At 40.0% G+C, this 22590-nt stretch overlaps 1 protein-coding gene across 1 annotated transcript in view; it reads right to left on the bottom strand.

Annotated features, from left to right (window-relative positions):
* The window catches only part of PDZD8 (PDZ domain containing 8), a 109627-nt gene that overhangs the window by 17803 nt on the left and 69234 nt on the right, over nucleotides 1–22590 (bottom strand). The window contains exon 4 of the mRNA XM_061635875.1: nucleotides 2380–2542. Coding sequence (XP_061491859.1) covers nucleotides 2380–2542 — 163 coding nt within the window. The remainder of the gene's footprint in view (nucleotides 1–2379; nucleotides 2543–22590) is intronic.

The raw sequence follows: 22590 nt of genomic DNA, 5'->3' as shown, positions 1-22590 counted from the left end.
TTGTGGCGTCTATTGGCCTGATTTCGTGGGCTTGTCATTGGAAACTGAGCACGGAGCAGGCGCAGACCAGGGACGGAGCTACAGTAAAACGTCAGCAGTACTCTTTTGCCTTCAACCACTAGGTGGAGCTAGTTACCCATCTGATACCATCTTTGACATGCACAGAGAAGACCGATTTCACGGTAAGACCAAATGTCTCATCTGGGTTGGAGACATAGGATTTGAAGACTGGAGAAGTCAGTGAGAAACTGGGGCTAAGTAGTACTGGTAGAAAGGGAATGGCAGGCAAAGACCAGGTAGTAAAGGGGCAATTCTGCCAGTTGTACCTTCTAATGTTACTACAGCATTGTGACCTAGCAACCCAAAGGGGATAGCAAGAGCCAAACAAGTTGAGGCTAAACTTCATATATTGATTTGAAAGAACCAGCTAAGTCTTTGGCTCCAGGCTGAATGCAGTCCAGCAGCCCTTTTTTGCAGCCTACCAAGTGATCAACAGCCAGCTCTGTAGCCAGCCAGCCTTATTAGATGGGGCAGCCACATTTCTAGGTGGGGCATTCTGAGGGGTGAGAACTGCACCAGCCAATCCCCCCTCTCCACTCACTGGAGAGAGTGTGAGGACTAAGTTTAGGGAAGGGCAGAGAGAAAATAAATATTTTAGGGAGTGTTTGCTAACTCCTCCTTGCGGGTCCCTCCTTCTAGTCTTGTTCCTGACCTTTACATTTTCCTTCCTGTCAGACAATCAAGGGAAACCCTTTTAACTGGTTGCTATATAAAGGACTAACTAAGTGACTGGAAACTAATTGTGGAAAGCAATTTTTAAAAAAAGAACTGGTTGCTGGGTTGATTTTTCTGCCCAGAAACCTGGAAAGAGCATGCTGAGCTGCATCCATTGGGAAAATCAGAAATTAGCCCTGAGTTACATTCTAGGTGGCCAGCCAGCTAACTGTAGTATGCACAGCAGTGTTTCTATTCCTCTAGGGCTATTTTCATTCTTTGCAATCAAAAAAAAAATAGCCACTATGATTGTAAGTATAGTGAGTGCTTTAAAAGAGTAAAGGGTAACTTAGATTAGGGTTTTTTCATATCATTTCAAGTTATCTCTTTATTTCATGCTTTAGCAATAAGCACTCAATCCTTCTCTACTCATCATAACTGCAGAATAAGCAAACTCTTACTTCTTACTGCAGGCAAACAAACATGCTTCTTTATTGCTGGCTGGGTAGAGAACACAACTGAAACTGAAAGCAGAGCAAAAGAAAGTCCAAGTTCTATAAAGTCTAATTCTACAGACTGTTTTTTTCAAGATCACTTAAGTAATTATAGGGAGGTTATGATAATGAAAAATCCACCCTCAGTCAGAGAAAGTCTTGAGTGCGCAGACTTTTGGGGGCTCTTCCAGATGAGACTTTTCTTGTGTCCTCATCCTGCCTTATTCACTGGATTTTTCAGAGGGTTCAATTGCTCCTGTTTTTAAAACAAGCTTTCATTCTGTAAATGGAGGCTGTAGTTGGCTGCTTTCATACATGAGGCTGATTGCATCAGTTTAACGGATTAAAAAGTTAGCGCTTCTGTCCGATTTCTAAAATCCCTTCCACACCGCAGTACCTGTTGTTAAGGAACAGCAGTTCAGCCGATATACCAGCATTTTGCGCAAATGTCTTTCACACAGCTTGTTTTTGTCCCTCACCATTATACACATGCACACTATTCCCCACTGTGTAGGAGGTCTAAGATCTTGTCCTGTCACCATGCAAGCCCTCTCCCTTTAGGATCTGACTTTTAAAAAAATTAATTGTATAGGCACAGGGGTGTGTGTAGGAAATGTCCTCCTATCTGTGCTGATTCTGGAATACCGGTACAATTCTCATCAGTAAAAAAAACCCCTCGCGATTAAGGGGCAGGAACGCACTGCATGCTGGGATGCCTTGTCATGTGAGCAGCTGCAGCTAGTGAAAAACTCCCATGATTTTCTGGGTTCCCAGCCTTGCTAATGGATTATTTCTGATATCATTTATCATGGAAATTTGCACTAAACTTGCACTACATTCTACTAAAATTCCGGAGCTAGCTTGTATGTCATATGAAAGATCAAATATAATGCGCAAATGACCAGGTAAGAAATCGTCAGAATAACAGAATAAAGCACTGTGTGAAAGCAACCATTGTCTGTTATGTCACAAATTAAAAAGCCCTAAGGGAAGCGGTGCACCTATTTGCCCCACCCTGGCTACAGGGCTGTCAACAGCCTGCTCTCCATTTCTGAAGTGCCAGGTAGCAAAAAGAGAAGGCTTACTGAACCCTGGTAAACTGGTACATTGAGTTCAGCTTAGTATCATGCAGCCTGATGTAGAATTTTACCCAAATAGTTTTGCTACTTACCTCCAATAGCTATAAGTCTATCCCCTCTCTGAAGATCAGCAGCTGCAGCAGCTGAGTTTGGTATGACAGTCTCAATAACAACATGCCCTGTTTCCCCTTCCTTAGCTTGTACTTGGCGGAGAGTGAGTCCAACACCTGGTGAATTTCCTTTTATTAGTTCTGCCTGGGAAGAAAGATAAATATAAACAAAGACCTTCATGGTATTATTAACGTCAGATTCTATCAACAAATAGAATTAAATACTTTAGCATCTTATTGTTAAATGAAATGAGATTATTTAATCTGCTATCTGATGTGGATAAATATTTAATTCATAAAGTTGCTATGTTTTCCCTAGTGGCACAAACAGACATAAATTTGTCTTACAAGATGTGCTATGTTGTACATCAATGATAAACTGTACTACAGTACTTGTTTAAGTTGTAGCCTATTATCAGAATAGTGTATAAAATGCCATTTTCCACTGATGTTTGCAAAGCAAAATGTTTTTATCAAATAAACAATATTACTTTATTATTATTTATCAAATCTATTAATTGCTTTTCTTTATAAAAATGAAGCCAAGGTGACATATAATAATAGGTACAAGTTATGTGAACTATAGCTCAATTCTGAACTATGTGGTTGTGACTTTAACCAAGCCAATTCATAAAAAAAGAAAAGTGAATTAAGATCAGCTCCACATATTCAAAGCCATTAAGCAAATGACCTGCTTTCTTCCAGTACTGTCAGCCTTGGCTGACCCTGGAACTCAAGTAGTGGTCAAGGTCTCAAGTTAATTTGAAATGCTGAAATTGGACATATTTTGCATTCTGAAAAGCTATTTTAATGAAAAGGAAATGATTCTGAAATCATGGAACATTTACTGTGATAGAGTAGGGGATGGAGCAAGCTGGTACCTTTTCCCATTTCTCTTTAACAAGCCTCATATGCACACAAGTTCATTCTTTATATTGTTAAAAAATAAACTGCAAACTGCTTGGGGAAGTGGGGGAGGGACTAAATGTTGCTTTGGGCATCTGTGGAGTAAGTCTGTCTCCATTCTCAGAGGAAAAATAGCTTTTATTCCAGCTAGGGCAGCGGTTTCCAAACTGTCATCTGTGAACCAATGGTCTGTGAGCTTCATTCAAGTGGTCCATGGCATATATAGGTGGATGACACGGAATTCATTTAACAACTGAAGTTAATGCAGGCTGAGGGGCTGGGATGAAATCTCCACATGCATCACCAGGGAAGCAGAACTGGGCGGGCATGGGACGAGATGGGCCCTTCTCGGGTCGCCGCCACTGTTCAGCCCGCCATGACTGCAGAAAGCCCCACCACCACCAGCGACTGCAATAACGCGACCTCCATATTAGATCACGGAAGCATATATGTGGATTTGTGGTTGGAGATGGGAAACAGCACATTCATCACATTAAATATCCATGCTGATTTTTAATTGTATTTTTATTGCTTCTTTTGAAATTCAAATTGTAATACAATAGAATACAATACATAAAAATGAAAGAAGCAATACAAATGCTATTAAATATCATGCAGCATCTAGCACAGTGCATTACAATTGCTATGACAGGGAGAAAAATCATTAAATGGGCAGCCAAGACCTTTGGCAATTTTCAAGTGGTCTGTGGGGAAAAACGTTTGGGAACCACTGAGGTTGAGAATGAAACAAACTGAAAGCCTGAACAACCAGTTTGCCCAGAGACAGTAGTGGGGCAGAAAAAGATATACATTTACTGTGGGCAATGATGGAGCTAAATACTGTCCCCTCCAGAACTAAGAACAGTCTTTCCTATGTGCATTTTGGATAATAAAATATTCTGGTTTTGTTATTATTTATTAATATTGGTATTTACTCCAACAAAATGCATAGGCAGTAGACAGTTGGGATATAATGAATAAAAATTTATTAAGGTCAAAGACCAGCATACAAATACATATCACCAAAACAGCAAAATGTCAATAAAATTCGGACATTGACAAATCTAAACAAACTCTATTTAAAAGTCAATTCTAAAGCCTATGTGGACAGTTGAGTTGTCAGTGCGCTTCAGCATACAATGGCTGCAGCACAAAAACTGACTACCTTAGCTGAGACTTGAGGGATTCGATCAGACAAGAGGTATTCCACATAAAATGCATCATCCCTGCCAGGGATTTTTTGTAAAATCGAGGTAATTAGAGCGAGTCAAAGGTCACGGTAAAAAACACAATGAAGTAAGACATGGCCCACAGACTCTACTACCCCCGCATCACAAGGCCATACTAGCTCGGATATAGGGTTCTATCCAATTGTGCCCATGTATGAGTGGACCTCTGCCTCCTTTCCAGAGCTTGGAAAAGTTACTTTTTTGAACTACAACTCCCATCAGCCCAATCCAGTGGCCATGCTGCCTGGGGCTGATGGGAGTTGTAGTTCAAAAAAGTAACTTTTCCAAGCTCTGCTCCTTTCATCCCCTCCCCCTGTTGGAGAATTTTGTATTTCTCCTGTGGGTACTTTTGCTGGGGGTCCTTGAATATTTTGAAGACACAGGCTTGGAGCAAAAAGGTAGGCCTTTATTGGATGACAAGTGTACACTTGGTCAATCTCCTAGTGAGTGGAGAACTGCGACTTGGCACTGTTTGCCTGGGGTTTTTATACATTTCAGGACAAAGACTTTAGCATCTACAAATCAGGATTTAATACATCAGAATGACATAGACATGACAGTATTACGCAGGTATTACACAGGCATTTGCATAGGCATTGCATAGGTACTGTACTTCTCTGCATTGTGTTCTAGTGAATTTGGCAATGTTCAGTACTTCACATGAAAGTACATTTTCAGAGTGAGCCAAGCACTCCAGCTAGTGAGCAAGCAATTTAGTTACGCACTGTATTACTGCAATTATTTCTTTCTACATCTCAGGGATACTGAGATGTTCTGCACAGTGTTATCTATTATTTTGAGTACAAATAGTGCCAAACAAACCAGTACAGTAAAGGGAGACAGCTCCAAAGAGAAAAGGATCTGGCTTCCAACTAAACTATTAAAATGTTATGAACCTTTATAGCTTTATAAAAGCATGTTTTTGCTTATTGATTATGTATATTGAGTTCCCCATTAGCTATATATATATAAAATTCCCCATCACCCCAATGCAGTCTGCTTCCACAATGTGGGATTCAACCCAGAAATGTTTATTTCTACAAAAAATAAACCTTGTTTCCCTCTCCAGAAAATAGTTGCTCAAAGTTGTTTTAAAATAAAAGGTAAAAATAAAACACAAAAATAATTGAATCATTAAAAACAAAAAAAGCAAGAACACAACTAGCATTGAGCAACAACTGAATCAAAAGCTTGTTTTAACAGGAAAGCTTCTGATAGAACACAAAAAGGTAAACTAACCTCTTGGAGCAGGGAGTTCCAGGTAGAAGGTGCCACCAAAGAAAAAAACTATTAAGTGTTGCCACTAACCTTACCTCATAAGGCACTGGCACATGCAGGAGGGGTTCAACAGCTGATCTTAAACGTTGAACAGATTCACATAAGGGGATATGGTCCTTTATGTAGTTTGGTCCCAAGGTGATTGGGCCTTTTTAGGTAATAACTAGCACCTTGAACAGCACTCAGAAATGGACTGGGAGCTATGCAGCTGATGTAAGAAAGAGGCCCCATAACCTTGCCCCAGGCAAGATTTTAGCAGCAGCATTCTGCACCAATTGAAGTTTCCAAGAGGTTTTTCAAGGACAGCTCTAGAGCATTTTACAGTAGTCTGGCTGAAATATAACTAATCCATGTAGGACCCTGAGCCAGGTCTGATTGTACCAGGATTAATAGATTAAAAACTTGTCTAAGATCTGAACAACCACAACCCCAAAACAGATTAAAGCTGGGCAACGTATAAAATAATAACCAGTAATTACAGTTACAATAAAAACCACAGGCAGCAGCAACAAAACGAAGCATACTCAATCTGCCAGTGCACCACACCCCTCCCCAAAGGCCTGGACAAAAAGGTGCATCTTGTTTCCTGCTGGTGAAACAAAAAACCATATTAGAGTGTGACGCATCTCAGAGAGGAGTTCATTCTGTAGATGTGAAGTGCCTGCAAAGATTACTCTCCCATGGGCCCCTGCACCACAGACCTAACTAGGTACAGGAACTACCCAAAGAGTTTTCTCTGCAGGTCTTAAAGCTCTGGCAGGTTAGTATGAGAGGAGGCCTTTCAGATATTTGGGACCCAAGTTGTTCAGGACTTTAAATGTTATTATGAGTACCTTAAGTTGGGCCTAGAAGACAGCTGGCAACCAGGCAAATCTTTCAAAATGGGTGTCACAGATATACATCCAGCTACAACCCACTATCATCCTGGCCCAATCTGCAATTTACTAGAGCACGGATAACTATAGTCAGGTATCCGTCCAGAAAAGGCCATAGCTGATAGCCAGCTGAAATTGGGACTAGGCACTCCTAACCACTGAAGCCATCTTGGAGGTACTCATGGAGCCATGACAAAGATGCCTTTATGTCTACCACCAGAGGGTGGCCATGTTGGGCCCTGGCCAGGGGCCCCTACAGTCCAGAGGCGCCCCTGAAGGGCCTCTCCTTAGGATGGGAGAGTAGTGCTCCCATTCTGTGATCTGTGGCAGCGTTGACTCCTGACCCCGCCACAGATTGCAGAGAGAAAGCTCCCAGACACCACCCTATACAAACTGCATGGGCTTCAATAAGCCTACATGCATGCTCCAACTACCTCTCCTCTTGCTGTGAATGCTGTGTGCGTATGCCTGCCATCAACCAAGATGGTGGTGGAGGCTTCCCCAAGGGGCTAACGCCCCTGCCACCATCTTGGTTGATGGCAGGCATGCACATGCAGCGCACACAGCATTCACTTGAGGCAACAGGAGAGGTATGCGGGGTGGGTGCCGCGGGCCTGGGGTAGGCTCAGTCATGCCTGGTGCCATCCCTGAGTACCACCAAACTATTAACCTGTTCATTCAGAGGAAGTGCAACTCCATCAAAAACAGGCTGTCCCACCAAATCCTGGATCTAGGATCTCCCCCTCACAGCACTTCCATCTTATCTAGATTCAGCTTTAATTTATTGGCCCACACCCAACCCATTACCACTTCCAGGCATGTTTTTCATCTCCTTTGACTCTCCTGATTCAGATGATACAGAAATATAAAGTTGGGTATCATCAGCATAATGATGACACTTCAAACCCCCTTATAACCTCTCCTAACAGCTTCACATTGATAAACCCATGGGACCTCATGGGTCAACTTCCATGGGGTTGAAGTACATTGTTAGTATTTATTAAAATTCTTAGTATTATACAAATTAGAATATCATAGACAAACACCACAAAATCTTTACACACGCATCACTTTTAAAGTCAAGAGCTTGTGTAATATACTGGCTTTCTGTTTTAATATGTCATAGATCTATGCATTTAATCATTCCTTTCCCATCCATTGCTTACTCTTAATATATTTAACCTTCCCTTCTCTAACACACGCTATATGTTAACTTTCAACATCAGAAGACCGCACGGCACTTTTTCTCTTATCACCTTTGGAGTTGTATCCAATTAGTCATACTCAGAGTAGACCAAATTAATTTAATTGGCTAACTTGAGTAGATTTATTTCAGTGGATCTACTCTGAGTGTAACTTAAGTTAGAAACAACCCTCAGTTTCATTCAGACTGTACTACTAATATCCTAGCAATTATTACCAAACGAAAATGTAATGAGTACAGTTACAAGTGCCTAAACTGATTTATAAAGTCCTTGGCAGTCTGCTTTATCAACAGCTCATTAGGGGTTGGGTTGATTGTGCATCTACCCAGTGTAGCTTCACCTTCACTTCCAGTTGGGGCTGACAAAACTGGGCTAGATGGACCAGTGTCTGACAGCTTAATATGTACAAACATTCATATAGAAAATATTATGTAGTCATAATAAATGATTTATATAAAAAGAGGTTTTTAGCATACTTGTAATAGCTTATGCTTATCTTAAGATAGCAAAGCAGTAATTTGTGATAACACTCAGAAATAACCAGTTACTGTGACATGCAAGCAGTAAACTCTTTAGCAATTAGCATAAATTGCCCAGGTATTCCAAGTAATCCTAATTATGGGAGCAGAACAGAGAAGGTACAAACAACTACAACAGAAGGCAATCAGCAACTAGGAGGACAAAGCCTGCACAACATAAAAAGGAAGCCATTGGTTTTATATGCAGCTCTGCTCCTCTTCTAAAGAGAGTAATTTAGCAAAGATGCTGATGTCACGCCTGTTGAATTGTTATTACTCATTGACTTCAAGTCATTTCTAAATGCAGCTGTGATGTTCTTTTCGCCCTGAAAAAATGGAAAATAATTGATTTTTCACCCTTCAATTCTGATACCCACTAAAAGAAAAGATTCCTCTAATCTGGTACTTGAACATGGATCAGCCATTGCAAAATTTGTAAGACCAAGCTGAACAATCTCACACAGACAATACTTGGAATTTGATCTGGTGGAGGAACTATGAGATTCTTTTTGGATGATGGTGATACAGAATAAGAATTGTCTAAACCTGGTTCTTTAATATATTTCAAAAACCTCTGTTTCCCACACTACAGTATAGAGACCTTTTCAACTTTTTGGAAGTGGAAAGTATAGTTAGCACAGAATTATATTAAGAAGGGCCTTTCTGGCCCTTGAGGTTGAGCTATGGGGGTTCGTGGGATGGAAGAGATTTTTGTATTAGCTTGGGGGTTAGTTTTTAAATATTTTTGCTTTGGCTTTGTTGTTGAGCTTTATGCTCATTTATGCTTTGATGTATATATATATTTTTCTTAATGTAGTGATTATACTTTTTAGTATGTGTTGTGCTATTGCATTTGGACTATTTGTGTGAACCGCTTTGAGCACATGTGTATTTGTGGAAAATGTGGTATATAAATAATAATAATAATAATAATGTGAAAAATTAGAATTTTAATTTAATGGTGGAAATTTAGTGAAGTACTTCTATATTTCATGTTAACATGTCTACTCTGCCTCTGACCATTTAAGTCAATTTATAAACAAAAGACCTGGGGTAGAGGGGGAATCAATATTTGTGTATTTTGTTCTATTTATGTTCAGAAAACCAACAGAAAGCTTCACAGGTGCAAGTGTTCCCTTAGCAGTATGTGCTTGTGTTTTAGGGATTATCAGGGCAGGTGAGGATCTGCAGAATCATAAACCTCCTTGTTTTCACTAATGTGTCCCGAAAAGGAGCCCTCAAGTATGCCAGTATTGGAGCTGGCATAGTTAGTTCCATCCCACTGATCTCAAGGGGGGGGGAGAGAATGGCCAAAAAAAAGCACCACCCCACCACCTCCCATCCGGGCTACAGAGCACATGCAGGGCTTAGGAAGTCATAGCATTGCTCTACTCTTCTCTAAATTGCTAGCAGTTCTTTTTCTTCAATGTAGTTCCCTCTGTCAACAGTTTACTTCCTCACAGAATTTCCACTTAAGCATTCAAATTAATATTCAGTTTTTCCTTGCTTAAATCTCTATATTTAGTTAATAACTTAAAAACTGCTACTGGCCGAACTTGGACACAACCACCTGGATCCAAAGAACTAAGAAGGAAAAAAACACTGTTTATACTGTTCCACGCAAGCTTCTGCAAGAACTTGAGCAGGTTTGTACAATATCATAAAAGATAGGTTCCGCAGCAGTTCTTATGATCCTGCTTATGCAAGCAAAGCACCTATTTTAATATAATTTTACTTTTATTGTACAATGCTGTGGCAGAAGGTGCAAGACAGTGTCTCTATAATCAGAAGACACAACATATGAAATAACATATTTGGATTGCATCCCTTGCTTATGGCTTTCTAAGTGCCAGTCCCTTCTGTTCTTCCATTTCTTTTTCCTTAGACATAAAAATGTTTCTACTGGTTTGTGTATATTTTTCTAGGGGACTATAGCGCAACACATAACACTGCTATATTTTTTGTCCATTCTCTTGAAAATTTGCTTTTGGTTCAGTCTGTAGCAATCTTTTCTTTCATTAAGTTGTTTCCCTTGCAAAGCTGTGAACTGGTTAGCTGCAGTTTTTCAAATTTAACACACCTACTTTCACTTTCCCAAATTTCTAATTGTTTCCTTAATGCTAAACCAAGTTTCACTGAAATATATATTTTTCTTTGGTACACTGTCCTCCTATTGCCCTTCTCTGTACCCAGTGTTGCCAACTTCATTTGTCCCTCTGCACAATCTATAATATAAATTTGTACAGTTCAGATTTTCTGACAGTTGTCAGTTTTCCCTTTTTCAAAATCAGTCAACCTGCACACTTGTCATGCAGTATTGTCAGACAGCAGCATGTTTTTACATTCCATTCAACAGCTCTTGCTCCAGCCCATGTACATTGAGTCTGAGCAGCATGAGACTGAAGTAGCCATTGTCACTTGGTATAACTTCCCCCTCAAAACAGTGTTATCTCTCCATGTACCTGTGCACAGCTCCCACCTACACTTTCTCATCCTCCGTATCACCTACACAGGACAACTATTTCCCCATTTTTGTTACTTTCAACAGAGTGGGTTCCTCAATCCCCAAATCAAATGATTTGGTAATATTTACTGGAGGAGAAGGGGGCAGACCAGGGAGGATCCTCTTGTCTACAAGCATTCACTTCTTCCCTTGCCCTAGGCCTATTTTGGCACCCAGTGGATCGACACAAGAGACACCCACTTAACTCTTAGGGAGTGTGATAAATAAGAGAATGAATATTTCTACTGCTGGATAAAATTAAATTAAATTAAAAGCTTCATGTGTTTTTGAAGTGTGTATCTGACAATAAAAGCCCTATACTGGGCAGGGGGGCATCTAAACTTCAGCCTATCACAATTAAGTGAAATAAAATAGGAAGCTACCATTCTGAAATGCATACAGGAGTGCATTTGTTTTGTCTTCTACAGACTCCACAATACAATACACCAAAATTGCTTTTTAAATGGCTGCCCTGTGATTTGAAAGTTAGTTTGCGATGCTTTTATAAGAGGCAACAGCTGCTGTTTGAAAAACATTCTACTGCATAAGCACAATCCCTGTGCCATCTCACACACTCCCAGTAAGGATGATCTGTAGTAAGTGAAACACGATCTCTGCCACTTGCATTAGATCACTCTCATAGGTTCGTCATAAATACGATTAATAGAGGGTCAGTACAGTGCCTGCTTTTGGAGAACTGTTAATAGAGATTGCTGTAACAGAAGGGGAGGTAAAGAATCTTTTTACTCCCTTCCTTCCTTGACTGCCTCTTGAGGTAAGCCAGTCATGCCCAAGTCCAAGCAGGCTGCTGCCGCACTCCCTCAGTACCCTGTTGCCCTGGATGAGAGTGCTTTCCAGGGCTCCAAGGCAAATACTAGAGGAAATAGGGATAGCATCCAGCATAGCTGCCCCTCTCCAGGGACCAAAGTAGCTTGCTGTTCTCTGACCAATCCATTCAACATTCAAACCCCAATTTATATGCACACATGTAGCACGAACCAAGTGGCCAGGAATGTGAGAGGCTGGAGTACCCTGAGAGAGACTGGCAGAAATGCGCCCAGGACTCCAACAGTCAAATGGTATGAAGCGTATTAAGAATTTTAAAAAGGGAAAGAAGAGGACAAAGGGAAGAGGCAGAATGCTGTTTAAAGAAAACAAACTAACCTTTTAGTTCAAGTCTATCCTGTTCTTAGCTACTTACAGTCTGGCTTCGTATCAGAGACATGATAGAAGTGTATAAAATTATGCATGGCACTGAGAAAGTAGATAGAGAAAAGTTTTTCTCCCTCTCTCATAATACTAGAACTCGTGGACGTTTAAAGAAGCTGAATGTTGGAAGATTCAGAACAGACAAAAGTACTTTTTTACTCAGCACATAGTTAAACTATGGAATTTACTCCCACAAGACGCAGTAATAGCTACCAGCTTGGATGGCTTTAAAAGAAGATTAGACAAATTCATGGAGGACAGGGCTATCAATGGCTACTAGCCATGATGGCTGTGGTCTGCCACCCTAGCCAGAGGCAGCATGCTTCTGAAAACCAGTTGCCGGAAGCCTCCGGAGGGGAGAGTGTTCTTGCACTCGGGTCCTGCTTGCGGGCTTCCCCCAGGCACCTGGTTGGCCACTGTGAGAACAGGATGCTGGACTAGATGGGCCACTGGCCTGATCCAGCAGGCTCTTCTTATGTTTTGGTCTCCTCACATGTGAAGTAGCAGTGTCAATGGTTGCAGAAAAAGATGGAGATTGAGGTACGGCGAGGGATCAAGATCGTAAGGCAACAATTGACTTTTAAGGGTTTGGGAACCCTGGTGGGATTTGACTGACAGCTGGCTATATTCATCCAACTGCAAGTCATGCCCTGTTCATCAGGTAGGATGTCTTCTAGAAATTGGGGAATGGCTATCATTGTTAACCACCACAAGAGTTCTCGCTGTTACTGCCAGACAGAACCTATCCTATCAGATCTATAAATCAGAGGAAGACATCACTTGTTTGCTAAGGCAAAATGGAGAATGAGACATCAGGGCCTCACAACTGTTAGTGTGAAATTTGGTGGAAGGGGTAGTATGCAAACTAAATCAATAAAATCTTTGAAATCCAATACTGTGCTAGCATGAGAGCCTACAGTTGTCAGCACCATGTTCAGCATCTAGCATCCTCTTGCCTTCTCTTTTAGAGGCCTCCTACTACACACACAGCCCTGCTCCCTTTTAACTGGCTTGTGTTCCAGCACTCTGTGCCAAAGACGCTGACACAAGATGAACAAGTAATAGTGCCGTGACACGGTATCTTCAAGGAATGTGGTCATCCCACAGCCAGTCAAGGAAACAATATATTTGTTATCTAGAAACAGAATTCCAGTCTGCAAACACCTAATTCCTAGAAATATAAATATAATTCCTAGAAATATAAAGTCAGACTGTTATTATTATTACTATTATTCATTAGTTGCTTTACCTGCAAAGCAACCCAAGTGACTTACAATAAGATTGAAACCAATTATATTAATTGGTTTATACATATTATACATATTAAAACTATAAACACAACACAACCTAAAACAGATCAGTACAAATAAAGACAGGTTTTGCAATACAACTGTCCTGCCCAGAGTCCGAGAGACGAGACTGGAATTAATTCGTGTTTTATTAGACTAACGGTTACATCAAAAGCAGTAAGCTTCATAGACCTCTCTATGCTGACTCACTACTGACCCTAACTAGGCTACCTAAGCATGCTCTGCAACATGTGGAGTAAGTTGACTCAGCACCCCAACCAGGGAGGCACCGCCTTAAATAGGAAAGGTCTTCGCCCGTAATCCCTGACTCCTTCGAAGTTCCACCTTCTGACAGATCTGCTTCTCGCGGCATCTTGTGCGGGATAGGGGGGGGGCGACAGCCTCCGACGGCTCATCTGACAGGACAGGCTCGCTAGGTGCCCGGCTCAACTTCAGGGGTGGGGAACCCACTGGTCGGGAAGCATTTGAAGTGCCAGGCGGGAAGTCCTGGGGGGTGCAGTTGGCACATGCACGAGGTAATCCCCCAACAGCTCTGTTGGGGTGCTTGTAGGTGGAGCGAGCTCTGCGTTGACAGGAGGACTGTCCGTGGGAACTGGCGGGCTGTCGACTTCACCTCCTCCCTCAATGCCCTCAAAAACCTCATCCACCTCTGGCTCCTCTCCCTGATCTATCTGGGGAAGCTGGGGCTCAACCAACTTCTCTCCCTGCTCCTCCTGGGGGAGTTAGACTCAACAATAACAAATATATATTTCTGCAGTGGTAAAAAATATAGTTTCAAATACTGCAGTATGTTTCTGTTTTTAGTTATTGGACTAGATGATCATTCAGTTGTACCATTTCGTGTGTGTGTGTGTTATGCACCTTCAAGTTGATTATGACTTATGGCGACCCTATGAATCAGTGACCTCCAATAGCATCTGTCGTGAACCACCCTGTTCAGATTCACTAATAGGCAAAAAACCTTGCGGTTTAAGAATGTACCTATAGCCGACAGATATTTCTATCAAACTTTAAAAAGCAGGGAAATTGGGCAGCTATAGTGAATGCACCAGGGGAGCAGGAGCCCTGACCTCTTCCCTGAGATATTGGACTGCCCTACAAATTGGTCAAAATGCAAACACCATTTGGGTTGGTCTTTCACAGTCCAATCCACTTCCTGTGTAGCTTGGAAGAATTTGGTAACATGTGCCTCTGAGCATATGGTGAGTGGTGACCTGCCATCTCCAAAGATAGAGAATTATGTTTTTGTATGTTTGTTGGTGTTCTTCTTACTTTGCTTCTTTCCTGTCTTACTAATGTTTCTACAGAGAATCTAAACTAGAAAATTTTATTTCCCTCATTATTCATCCTAGAAATCTGTGTCAATTTTATTTTTATTCCAAAGCCTTTTTATTGGTCAATGTCATATGATGCTGAAGACAGCCTTTTGTATTTCAAATTGGAGGTTATGTTCTATTTCTATTTTGGGTGCATTAACAGTGGAATCTGAAACTGCAGTTTGATGTAAAATCAGACTGATTCCATTATGTTGCTACTTCAGCAATCACTCTAGCTGTTGGAAAAAAGAGGATGGATGTTTTCAGCCTGCTATGTTGAAACCACTTCATTTAAGGCAAGGTGGGCACGGTCAATTAAAAACATAGAGCACACCTAGAATTTTGCTAGAATATATTTCACCTCCCACTGTCTTATCTTGTGCAAATTGACACACTCCTGAGGTCCACTGGAGACTATTCTGCAGAAGACAGTGCCATTATTCCACAATTATGTTTGCAGGGTTTTTTAGTGTAAATTTTGCAAGGTGTTGCTGTACTTCACATATTCACAGAAATAAAAACAAAAAAAAATGATTTCCTACAGGAAACTTCACTAAAATTGCAAAATAAATCAGACATATTCAAAGTGACCATCTGAATTACATCAACTGTCTTAATAATGTTGCTCCCTCCCTGCTAAAACAAGATCAGCAAAGAACATGTCTTCTTTCTATTATTTGGGCTGATTCATTCTTCTTTATTAGTGTGATAATTAGGCAAGATGGGACTAAGCAATGGATAGATAAGGATTTAAAAAAATTTCTTTAGGCAAGCATATCCAGACACATCGATGTTGATGTGTTTTAATTTTTTTAATCTGTTGCGGTTTTAAAAATGTTTTTAATTACTTGTTTTTAACTGTTTTAGTGATATTTTTAATATTTTTTAAAACTGTTTAGAGATCTTTTACAATCAAGTGGCATATAAATTTTGTTAAATAAATGAAAATAAAGTGGTAAGAGGCTGAAATGTGTTTACTACTGCGCAGGTGATAACTGTACAGATGACAATGTATAAGTCATTGTCATCTGTACAGTCATACTTATGTACGAAATCTGCAATGAAAAGTGGCCCTGGGGCAAAAAAAGTTTTTTTAATGAACTGTAATTGTTGAATTGGTAATGTTACAGTGGAATATAACTATTGTTATTGTACTTAAATTGTCTATCATGAACTCCTTTGCACACAATATATTCATGAAAAATATACTATACAAATAAAGTGATATGACTATTATCACTCTGCATGCAATAATTCAACATTTTATCTTTATGTATGCAGCTGAAAACTATCCGATTCTGATTTTTGAATCATTTGTCTTTTATGTGAGCTTTCCAAAGAGTAAGGAAAGAGCGTTCTGGAAATGCTGCAAGGACTAAAGTTGTTATAGAGACACTAAAAAAGAGTGCCACATTATTGTCCTTTTTGTTCGCAATTGCGAAACAAAAGGGATCTATGTTTCCTTATCATTTTAAGATCACTCAGCTCTGTCAATTACCATAATGCATCAATAAGGCAGTTTTATTTCCTACTGAGGAAATTTGTTAGCCTTCAAATGTCAGCAGAAAATCATGAAGAGTAAACCTCTATTTTCGTCACTGAACTCTCGTGGCTCATATCCTTTGACCTATATATTTTAATATCCTCTAAACACCAGTGTGGTAAAATAATTAAATGGGAAAGGATTCTACAGTACACTGGCATTTAAATTATTTGATAGTTTGCACAGGAAAAAAGTAAAGATGGAATTAGGTTTCTGTGTTATTAACCAATACTGCTTGGAGAGTTTTACTATATAAAAATAGGTTTAATTTATGGATTTGTCTAAATGCCAGTTTCTCTTCAAAGATGATTAAGCACTGTAGCATAGAACTGAGAGTGAGGGAACAGCAGTGCAGGAAAAAAGAAAACCTCATAGTATTTAACATGGGAATTTTGAACAAACATTTTTTCAACAGCCATCTGTACTAATTCTGCTACTCTATGGTCTGCCACTTGATAGGGTCAAAACAGACCGAACATTTCCTGTTTCGCACAATAACACTAAGTCATGGTTTGTTTAACAAACAAGTTAACTACGCCATAATTAAACAAACCATGTCTTCGTTTTCCAGCTGCTCTTGCCCTACACCTTTATAGTTTTGTTGGCATCTGGATGGAGTGGACAAACAAACCATGGTTAAGGAGGGATGGTAGGTTTGCAAGTAACACCAAGTCATAGTCAAAACAAACCAAGAGTCATAAGCCAGCAACAAGCCATGGACCACAGTTTGTTGTCATTTTCTTTTTAAAAACAAAACAAAACACATAATTAAGATAGTGAGCAGGATCTGCACATAATAATGGCTTAGTATGTGTGAACCAGGCTATTGCTTGTGCATGTTCAGCACATGGAAACAGTATTCCAGATTCTTTAAAAACACTTTGATTAAAAGAAACATACAACTTTAAGTGTCACTACCAGCATTACTAGTTGGTAACACAGGGTATTTTTCTCTAATTCTTTTATGTATTCTTAGAGAGAGAGAGAGAGAGAGAGAGAGAGAGAGAGGGAGAGAGAGAGAGGGAGAGAGGGAGACAGAGAGAGACAGAGACAGAGAGAGACAGAGAGCTCCAAGTCAATTATGACTTATGACAACCCTATGAATCAGCGGCCTCCAGTAGCATCTGTTATAAACCACCCTGTTCAGATCTTCTAAGTTCAGGTCTATGACTTCCTTTATGGAATCCATCCATCTCTTGTTTAGTCTTCCTCTTTTTCTACTCCCTTCTGTTTTTCCCAGCATTATTGTCTTTTCTAGTGAATCATGTCTTCTCAATATGTGTCCAAAGTATGATAACCTCAGTTTCATCATTTTAGCTTCTAATGATAGTTCTGGTTTAATTTGTTCTAACACCCAATTATTTGTCTTTTTCGCAGCCCATGGTATCCGCAAAACACCTCCAACACCACATTTCAAATGAGTTGATTTTTCTTTTATCCACTTTTTTCCCTGTCCCCACTTTCACATCTATACATAGAAAATGGGAATACCATGGTCTGAATGATCCTGATTTAGTGTTCAGTGATACATCTTTGCATTCAAGGATCTTTTCTAGTTCTCTCACAGATGCCCTCCTCAGTCCTAGCCTTCTTCTGATTTTTTTACTATTGTTTCCATTTTGGTTATTGACTGCACCAAGGTATTGATAATCCTTGACAGTTTCAATGTCCTCATTATCAACTCTGACGTTACATAAATCTTCTGTTGTCATTACTTAAGTCTTCTTGATGTTCAGCTGTAGTCCTGCTTTTGTGCTTTCCTCTTTTACTTTTATCAGCATTCATTTCAGATCATTACTTGTTTCTGCTAGTAATATGCTATCATCTGCATATCTTAAATTATTGATATTTCTCCCTCTAATGTTCACAACTCCTTCATCTTGATCCAATTCCGCTTTCCATATGATATGTTCTACATAAAGATTAAACAAATAGGGTGATAAAATACAGCCCTGTCTCACACCCTTTCCGATGGGGAACCAGTCTTTTAGCAACTCAACTGGTATGCCATCTATTCCTAGTGATTTGTTTCTTCCAAGTATTGTAAAGTGCAGCTTTCACCTCACATTCTAAAATTTCTGGTTCTTCTTCATATGGTTCCTCCACAAATGAATCATCCTTGCATCTCTTTCACACGAGTTCTTCAGTGTATTGCTTCCATCTTCCTTTTATTTTATCTTGGTCAATCAGTGTGTTCCCCTGTTGATTATTTATCATCTCTACTATTGGTTTGAATTTCCCTTGGATTTCTCTAATCTTTTGGAATAGGGCTCTTGTTCTACCTTTTTTATTATCCTCTTCTATTTCTGTACAATAATTATTGTAGTAGTTCTCTTTGTCCCTACATATTAGTCGCTGTATTATTGCATTTAGGGTTCTAACCGTGTTTCACTCTTCTTTTGTTCCTTCTCTCTTTAACCATTTTAAGAGTTTTGTTGGTCATCCATTGAGGTCTTTCTCTCTTTTTAATTAGTGTTATTGTCTTTTTTCAGTCTTCCATGATAATGTCTCTGACTTCACTCCATAATTCTTCTGGTTCTCTATCAGCTAAGTTTAAAGCCTCAAATCTGTTCCTTATTTGATCTTTAAATTCTTCTGGGGTGTTATTTAAATTGTATTTTGGCATTATAATTGCTTTGTTGTTCTTTGTTTTGTTTAAATATATAGATACACAAAAAGTTATTACTCCTTTTCCGTCTTCCTCCCCATAATTCATATTTGGGCTTATGGATTTGTGGAAACTGAACATAAATACTTTGCCTAGCCATATGGCAGCATGAGAAGCAGTGACACTGAGGCTTCACTGTGCTCATTCTAGCTTGTTCACTTGTTGCTAAAACATGGTTTAGTATTACATACAAATCAGCTCAATGTATCCTAAGAAATTAGACTGCTGGTGCTATAAGATCAGCACTTGGCTTCAGAAGAAATGGATTCTAAGAAAAGCAGCAGTAGATATGAACCAGAACACCAAGGATGACAGTTGGCACTTGAACCCTTTCAAACCTCCCTTTTAACTGGATATTTATGAAATTAAAAAATACATTGAGTGCAGGGCCAAGTACAGATGACTGTTCTGCAGCCTTTTTATGGACTACATGAGTAGAGCTCACAGACCACAGTTTGAGAACTTCTGGTCTGAAGCAGGGATGCATAATTAAATTACAACACACACACATAACTAGGTTATGTTGGACACTTGTAACTAGGTGGCAACACTTCACTGCAGTACACCATACATGCTTTAGAAAGTCATTCAAAACCAAGCAAATTACCTGGAAACCACCTTGTTTAGTTGGGTTAAGAGAACAAACACTGTTATCGCTCTAACAAACAGGCCACATTGTTTATACAAAGGATTTGCTTTCATGTTGAGAGCACCTCTAAAGCTGAAATCACTTGTCACTGTAAATCAATTTCTAATGAGAAACAAGGTTGACTGCAAATAATCTTGAAAACTACCTTGTGTCCGATATTTATACAAGCAATAGAGCAGATTATTATGTGAATGGCAACTAGATTGTCAGCACAGTGCATCTGTGAAAAATAAACACTCCCTTTCTTTATTTCTATAGGATTTGCAGCTGTTCAAAGAAAAGAACCCAATTACATTTATATCCTAAGTTAATTTATATTATGTCACAGAACATGTTTTACTGTGCATTGAGCCATCATTAATTCATCATAATAAGCCACCCATATAATACAGTGTTCAATTATAATATAAAAAACCCTGCTGGTTTAAGATCCAAGTTAAGGCTATATATAGTGTGTTAGCTAAAGCTCCACAAGGCCAGGAAATTCTAAGCCAAAGCTGATGCCTTAACAGATTCATCATGTGATCAACAATGATGTTCTGCAATGGGACAAATTGTGCTTATTTAAATCAAGACCCAAATCAAGATGGACTGTCTGAGACCACAGGTGCTCACTTTGTCCTGGTCCTGTACTGCCTTATGAAGGATCTGAGTCTTACTGTATTAGAGGAATCCTCCTATGACTTGACCCATCCCTGTTTGTTGCTTACACCAGTAGCTGGCAAGATGGGCTAAAGAGAGGGAGATGGAGAACTCCTTTGATGCAATACTTGTGAGAGTGGTACTGCCGCCAATGCCTTGTCAAAATCTGTCCAATCACAAAATGGCTGCCAAGAGAGAGCCACCTCCCCAATTCCTTTCCAATCAATCCCTGTTTAATTAACTCTCAATCAACCCATTTCTCTCCTGCCAGCACCCCCCAATCATCACTCATACATCTTATCCCCAGGTTCATGCAAAGACACATGCATACCCTTTCTCTCCTAGAGATGACTGTGGCAATCTATTCCTGTGAACCATATGCCATTTGTTCAATAGTCAAACCATTGCATCATAGTGCCTCTTCATTTTTGACAGGAGCACTGCAGTGCTACAGTGCAACAAAAGTGGCAGGCAGTGTGGTCTAGTGGTTTGAATATTAATCTGATTAAACACCACAGCATATGGTTCAGAGGAGCACATTGTTACAGTTGCTATCTCTCCACATGACCTACCTTACTGTGTCATTATAAGATTAAATGCTGGAAAAGAATCGCATCTATCATTCAAGTGAACCTCCCAGAGGTGGCCAATGTGGAACAGGGTTCAAGTGAGAGGTGGCAGTTAGTGTGGGGTGGTATGTTTGTTAAAGGGGTTTGGTGTGGGACAAGGTCTCTGGGAGTGGGTTTCAGCGTGGAACAGTGTGTGAGGGATTAGGGTTGAGGTTTTCAGTGTGATGTGGAATATTTTTATTTATTGATTGATTTATATCCTGCCCTTCCTCCCAGCAGGAGCCCAGTTGTTTGCAGTAAACCATGGCTTAATAGACACATGTGTAACAGGGGTCTCTAAATATGTTGGAGATAACTAAGAAGATTTATTATAAATGAAATTGCTTTGGCTTAAATAAGCTTTCATATAAAATCCACCACCAAAATTCTGAATCCTGACCTCCCCATCCCATCAACTTCCCTTCCAGAGCTGCTGTCCTACCTGCATCATTCACAATTGCTCAACATCACCTCAGACCTCAAGAGGAGACAATGGGAGCTACCCTACCAACACAGTCTGAAGTCCTGTTCCATACCAAGCATAATTTCTTTAATCCCCTCCTTGACACTTTCCCACCCCTCCATATACCACATGATCTTGTAGCTGGGGACTTGTATTGGAAAATATGTGGAAGACATATATGTATTTCGAGGAGATAGATGAAATCCAGCGATTACCCCTTTGATGCCCCATGTGAGACCCATGCAGGGGCCAGAGTCTGCCTAATAATATACTTTTATATGAAGCTGTGCCATTGCAGTATTTGAATCTCCTTTTAGGCTGTGGCTTGTACAGGCATACCCCGCTTTAACATACACAATGGGACCGGAGTGTGTATGTAAAGTGAAAATGTACTTAAAGTGAAGCAATTATCTATGCATGTACTGCACTGCAGTCGCCACTAGATGGCAGAGCGGTGTCATGCCATTAAGTGTCCGTAATTGCGAAGCACGCATGCGTTAAGCAGGGTATGCTGGCGTGTGGAGCATGTACGTTATTGCAACGGGACGTTAAGTGAAGTGACATTAAGCGGGGTATGCCTGTAAAGAATTAAGTCTGTGTAGGAATGTATAACACAAAGTACGAGAGGAAGGGCTGTGGTCTTCAGTTTCATATATGTCAGTTAAGAAATCATAAATATTTGATAATACAAACAGAGCTTTTCCAAGAAGTATGTTTTACTTATTTTTCATTGCATCTTTGCCTATGGATATATGCAAATATAATGGTTTACCACATATCTTTTCATTACCCTTTCTGTTATAATGTAATATTCATTTAGCTATTTATATTTTATGGTATGGGGCCTCTGAATCTTTACATGGCTTAGAGCCTCAGCATGTCTTAATCCTGCTGCCCTGGTTGTGGGATGTGGTCTCCTATAGTGGTTTGACTGTTGAACCGGTTAAAAACATGACATACACCTCTCAGGATACATTGACACAGTAGCTATTTACCTGCATTGTCTACTTCAAAGGGTTATTGCAAAATTAAATACTAGAAGAGAATCACTACTCTTCTCCTGGCAAATCTCCTGTGGGGATATGGCGGTTCAGTGTTGGGCAGAGTGTTTGTAGTGTTTACTTAAGGCAGGGTGCATGGGGGTAGCAATGTGAAGTGAGATATGAGGGAGTTGCAGCGAGGTAGGTGCATTCATGGCTGTGGGACATGTGGTCTCCCATGACAGTTTCTCAAGTTTTGAAATGTGCCCATGGATCTGAAAACGTTGGTGA

Source organism: Rhineura floridana, chromosome 7 (assembly GCF_030035675.1).
Source record: "Rhineura floridana isolate rRhiFlo1 chromosome 7, rRhiFlo1.hap2, whole genome shotgun sequence".
NCBI lineage: Eukaryota > Metazoa > Chordata > Lepidosauria > Squamata > Rhineuridae > Rhineura > Rhineura floridana.
Note: the sequence above shows the minus strand (reverse complement) of the source record. Positions and strands in the feature narration are given on the sequence as shown.